At 39.1% G+C, this 6,112-nt stretch overlaps 1 protein-coding gene across 2 annotated transcripts; it reads right to left on the reverse strand.

Moving 5' to 3' along the window:
- Positions 1–981: 981 nt before the first annotated feature.
- On the reverse strand, positions 982–5,661 carry LOC127639195 (uncharacterized). Of its 2 annotated transcripts, none has more exons than XM_052121098.1 (7): positions 5,606–5,661; positions 5,230–5,299; positions 4,617–4,899; positions 4,264–4,400; positions 3,715–3,738; positions 3,241–3,520; positions 982–1,250 (listed from the first exon to the last, which is right to left on the reverse strand). In XM_052121098.1, exons 2-7 carry the CDS (start codon positions 5,291–5,293, stop codon positions 1,052–1,054), a joined length of 987 nt encoding a protein of 328 aa, XP_051977058.1. In that variant the 5' UTR covers positions 5,294–5,299; positions 5,606–5,661; the 3' UTR covers positions 982–1,051. The 2 variants fall into 2 exon arrangements, with proteins under 2 accessions (XP_051977058.1, XP_051977056.1); XM_052121096.1 differs by having other exon boundaries at positions 5,230–5,363; positions 5,606–5,625.
- Positions 5,662–6,112: the final 451 nt, after the last annotated feature.

Here is a 6,112-nt window from a genome sequence, read left to right on the forward strand (position 1 = left end):
CAGAAATGTCACAAGACATCAGTGATTAAGATTTAAAGAAAATCAGCATAGGGACCTGGGTAGCTCATCGAGTATTGACACTTTGTATTTAGTATTGAGGGCGTGCTGACTGACTTCAGCCAGGTTTCCTAAGCAACCAAATTGACCCGGTTGCTAGGGAGGGTACAGTCACATGTGGTAACCCGCTCATGGTCACTATAATGTGTTTCTCGCTCTTGGTGGGACACGTGGTGTGTTGTGCATGGATGGCATGGACAATAGTGAGGTGAGTCACTACTCAACCACGAGGATTTCGAGCGCATTGGAAAGTGGGCATTCCATATTGGGAAGAAAAGGGGAGAAAAGAAAAAAGAAAAAGAAAATCAGCATTAAAAAACATAGATAGAAGTACTTAAATTTAAATTAAATTAATTATAACTTTTGACCAATAGGTGGCGCTGTCACGAAATTAATATGGCGAGATCAGGGTGTGGTCATTTTGTCGCACACAACGTTTCATGAAAATACGGGAAAGCGTTGCAGAGATACAGCCTCAGATGCTGTCTGTCATTGCTCGTAGTAGTAAATAATGCACAAAATAAAATAGGATATTTGGAAATAGATCCCCCCATTTTTTTTGCTTGTTTTTCTTAGCCCTGATTCATTTCTGAATTTACAGCTCAATTTCTACAGGGAAAGTTTAATTGGCAATGGTACATAGGATAATGAGAATCTCAGCATCCCTCCAGTTCACGGATTGCACCTTTAAGTGTTTGAACCTAAGACTTTTGGACTACTAGCCCAGATCGTGTACACCACCTACAGCACCATCTCTCAGAGCAAACACTGAACACTTAAATTTGAAGACGAAGATGTTCATTGAAAATCTTTTTAATAACAGCAAAAAGTACACTGACAATAAGTTGATGCAACGCTCTGAAAACAATTTATTTTTTAATTCTTATTTTATTCCTTCTCAGGATTGAGTACTGTGGTGTAACTTCATCTCATCCCACTTAATCTATTATTAAATTATTAAGGCAATTTACATACAGTCCACACATACACTTACTTACACACACCACGTTCTCAGTGTTCCTTCTTTTATCTCACTAGTAAATACTTCTGTCTCAGCTGCAAATACTTCAACCTCACACAAAGTCAGACCTTTAAAGTCCCCAGGAAGATAAATGTTGACATATCGGCCACTAATAGGTGTAAACACAAATGTTTTTGTGGCTCCCGTTGGCATGCTCAAAATGACTGCCGCCCTGTGGATACACAAAGAGACAGACAGAGAGAGACACGAGAAATTACAAAAGGCACATACTGTAGCACTGTATGTACATCTGACAGTGACATGCTTTTATGCAAATACTAAGCACAGACTTTCTTCAAAAAACGTGATTAGAATAGAAATGTTTGAACACCTTTACCACAATCCTCAAGTCATCACATCCATGATAAATCAATTATTAATTATTAAATCAAGTCAACTTAATTGACCTTCACAATAAATCTCAGATTTGAAGATGTGTGTTTAGGTCAACATGCTACCTTAGTAAACTCAGCAAAAAAAGAAACGTCTCTTTTTCAGGGCACTGTATTTTAAAGATAATTTAGTAAAAATCCAAATAACTTTACATATCTTCATTGTAAAGGGTTTAAACAATGTTTTTCATGCTTAATCAATGAACCATAAACAATTAATGAACATGCACCTGTGGAACGTCATGAAGACACTAACAGCTTACAGACGGTAGACAATTGAGGTCACAATAATAAAAACTTAGGACACTAAAGAGACCTTTCTACTGACTCTGAAAAACACCAAAAGAAAGATCCCCAGGGTCCCTGCTCATCTGCGTGAACATGCCTTAGGAATACTGCATGGAGGCATGAGGACTGCAGATGTGGCCAGGGCAATAAATTGCAATGTCCGTACTGTTACAGGGAGACAGGAAGGACAGCTGATCATCCTTGCAGTGGCAGACCACGCGTAAAAACACCTGCACAGGATCGGTACATCTGTGGGACAGGTACAGGATGGCAACAACAACTGCCCGAGTTACACAAGGAATGGACAAACCCTCCATCAATGTTCAGACTGTCTGCAATACTCTGAGAGGCTGGACTGAGGGCTTGTAGGCCTGTTGTAAGGCAGGTCCTTACCAGACATCACCGGCAACAATGTCGCTATGGGCACGAACCCACCTTCGCTGGACCAGACAGGACAGGCAAAAAGTGCTCTTCTCTGATGAGTCGTGTTTTTGTCTCACCAGGGGTGATGTTCGGACTCGCGTTTATCATAGAAGGAATGAGCGTTACACCGAGGCCTGAACTCTGGAGCGGGATCAATTTGGAGGTGGAGGGTCCATCATGGTCTGGGGCGGTGTGCCACAGCATCATTGGACTGAACTGGTTGTCATTGCTGGCAATCTCAACGCTGTGCCTTACAGGGAAGACATCCTCCTCCCTCATGTGGTACCCTTCCTGCATGCTCATCCTGATATTACCCTCCAGCATGACAATGCCACCAGCCATACTGCTCGTTCTGTGCGTGATTTCCTGCAAGACAGGAATGTCAGTGTTTTGCCATGCCCAGCGAAGAGCCTGGATCTCAAGCTCGTCTGGGACCTGTTGGATCAGAGAGTGAGGGCTAGGGCCATTCCCTCCAGAAATGTCCGGGAACTTGCAATTGCCTTGGTGGAAGAGTAGTTTAACATCTCACAGCAAGAACTGGCAAATCTGGTGCAGTCCATGAGGAGGAGATGCACTGCAGTACTTAATGCAGCTGGTGGTCACACAAGGTACTGAAAGTTACTTTTGACCCCCCTCCCCTCCCTTTGTTCAGGGACACATTATTCAATTTCTGTTAGTCACATGTCTGTGAAACTTGTTCAGTTTATGTTTTAGTTGTTGAATCTTTTTATGTTCTGAAAATAAAAGCAGTTTAAAGTTTCTTTTTTGCTGAGTTAATGTGTGTCATCTTTTTTTAACAGTGTCTGGGGTGGTAAATAGTGTCAGTAAGCTGTAAGGTAAAAAGTGTTACCAGTCAATGAGTAAAAAATGAGGAGCTGTACTCTGTTCAAGTTACTCTCAGAGGATAGAAAGTACCCAAAATAGAAGGTTTTTACTTTTCTTTTGGGTTTTAAATGTAATTTTAACATTAGTGTTTGTATTGTTGCTGTGGTTGCAGTAAATGTTTATTTCAAACCTAATGATGCTGCAGCATTAAAGAAAGAGAGAGAGTCCTCTTACAGCTGATTATTGTTGCCGTTGTTATTCAGGCTGTTGCCAACACGGATCTCAGCACCATCTATCTGCCCCACACAACAGTCCCGATTAGTGATGTTAACACGGGTTACTTTGAAGACATGCATCAAGTCCACTCTCCACCAGGGATTTCTCTCAACTCCAGTGTGACTGCATGATAACTTCTTGTAGTCTGATTCTTTGTTACCATCTGTAGCCTTTTCGGCTGTTGCAAATGACTCCAATGTGGATGACTGGACAGCGTTGAGTCCGAGAGCAACATTCCCTGTGCATTAAAGCAATTTAACAATTTATATATAAAAAAAAAACCATTTGAATACAGTGTTTCTTATTTTATTTTGTGTTGCTGACATAAATCCCAACATTGTGTTGTGTTTGTGAATCAAAGTTCTGTTGAATTGTTTATAAGAATATTCATAACTTATTGAAAACACAAGCAAAGTTACAAAGAACACTCACTGGTGGACACTGCGCCTTCAGTCTCTGTAAAAAATAATAATAATAAAAAAATACACATTAATGTGTAAAAACAATTGTTTTATTAATATGTTCAACACAATGACAGATGATGGCCCACAAGGCCCCAAACACCTGCTTCTTTGGAGGCCCCCTTGTTTAGTATAATAGATTCTACATAAATGTTATCTGTACAGACCAAATAGAGGAACTACAGCACTATCAATACATCATAATAAAAATGGAGTAGTCCATTGCAACCTTGCAACAATGTACCACAATTAGAAAACATCAATGTAAAAGCTGGAATAAGGTGTTCAAAAGGCTCGGTCTTGCATCACTGGCTTTGGTCCATTGGTTGTTTTTCTACTAATATCACATACATTTTCAGTAGCTTTTTTTCTAGGTGTCAGAAAACTGCTGTATTCTCAGTCTGAGGCTCCTAGATATCAGAGGCCTGGGGCACTGGACCCATTAGCACTGGCCTTAAACTGTCCTTGGTACAGAAACAAAATAAAAAAGACTCTTTTTCTCTCAGTCTCTCAGTCTTACCTGCAAATACTTCAACCTCACACAAAGTGAGAATTTTAGCATCCCCCGGTAGATGAATGTTGACATATTGGCCACTAGTAGGCATAAATGTAAACGTTTTTGTGGCTCCCAATGGGATGCTTGAAATTACTTCAACCCTGTGAATACAGGCACACAGAGTGAAATGAAACATAGCATAGTGTAGACTTCTGGCAGGGACATGCTTGTACAAATATTAAGCACCACTTGTTGTTTTTTTTACTTTAGTGTATTCTGCCTATTCAAGAAAAAAAAATACATTAGGAAATGATTCTACTTGACACAGTTAAAAAAACAAACAGTTGTATATAAAGAGGAAGAGAGAGAACTCTTACAGCTGATTATTGTTGCCGTTGTTATTCAGGCTGTTGCCAACACGGATCTCAGCACCATCTATTCGCTCCACACAACAGTCCCCACGATTAGTGATGGTAACATTGGTCACATTGTAGACATGCTTCAAATCCACTCTCCACCAGGGATTTCTCTCAATTCCAGTGTGACTGCATGATAAATTCTTGTAGTCTGATTCTTTGTTACCATCTGTAGCCTTTTCGGCTGTTGTAAAGTGCTCAAATGTGGATGACTGGACAGCGTTGAGTCCGAGAGCAACATTCCCTGTTCAACATGAAAAAATACCCTTTTTACATTCCTATTGGATGTTGCTGATCTTATTGTGAATGAACAATTCATCAGTGCATCTTAATCTTAAAAAAATGGTTTTCCACTAAATCTTAAACCAAAATGAAATAACTTGCTAACTTTTCCTCATTGAATATGCTGTTCCATAAGGAAGAAAAATGGTTTGTGAATGTTGTCATATTAAAGTTTAAAATGCTAAATGAGTCATCTGCTTATATATGTAACATATTTGCTCTGCCCAACTGGCCCCAGAATGGCCCCTTTAGTAAAAATGTAATAGTACCACTAGTACCATCTTATACTTGCCTGTGAAACCAGTGACACACTCCCCAGACAAAAGTGTGAGCAACAAAATCACTGGCATGTCCATCCCGACCTAAGAATACGACACAGCATCTGAGTGTATGGAGAAATTATGTTGCGTCTCAGCCTCCTTTGGACTGAGGAAAAGATAATTGCCATTATAGTATAGAGGACCCTATCAGTTCTACATGAATTATAGTCAGTATAATGTCCCTTTTTCAGCTTGTGAGTCAGAGTTTAGCATTAATACAACCGTACATGTTCACCTAATGAATAAGCACTGAATAGGTGTTCAGTATCCAGGTTGGAACTGTCCTTCAAACATTCATGCCTGTGTTCCAGTAAAAGTGTTTGAAAGAGAAATGCATGTTGTTCTTACCTGTCTCTTCTCAGATTAAGTGATTAACTGTCTCCTCTCAGATTTAGTTGAGCCTTAGATCAGTGTGGTTTGAATGAGTGGGGATCTCTATTTATGTGTTCTTTTTTTTTTTTGTATACCCGTCAGAAGGCATTTTTACCAATTTCCACTAAAATCACATAGGCCTACCCAAGATAAGAGCTTATAACTAAAAAAAAAAAAAAAAAAAAACGTAAGTTGCATGGTATCAATTTTTAGAAAACCTTTCTAAATTCGAAGAAAAGATTTTTAGATACCACTCAGAGACTCTCAAGCTACAACACTGCTCAAAAAACACACAAGACTGGAGCACTAAAAATAAAATGTTCAGTTATTATTCAGTTTGATATTATACCTATTAGATAGCATGTATGAAAGGTAAAACATTTTAAAATAAATTACTTTGTTGTTGTTCTCCAACATGTCAGCTATACTAGGCTTAGCTTTTAGCTTTTTTATTTTTTTATAGGATGAAGTAATACAAAATTA

Source organism: Xyrauchen texanus, chromosome 47 (genome assembly GCF_025860055.1).
Source record: "Xyrauchen texanus isolate HMW12.3.18 chromosome 47, RBS_HiC_50CHRs, whole genome shotgun sequence".
Taxonomy (NCBI): domain Eukaryota; kingdom Metazoa; phylum Chordata; class Actinopteri; order Cypriniformes; family Catostomidae; genus Xyrauchen; species Xyrauchen texanus.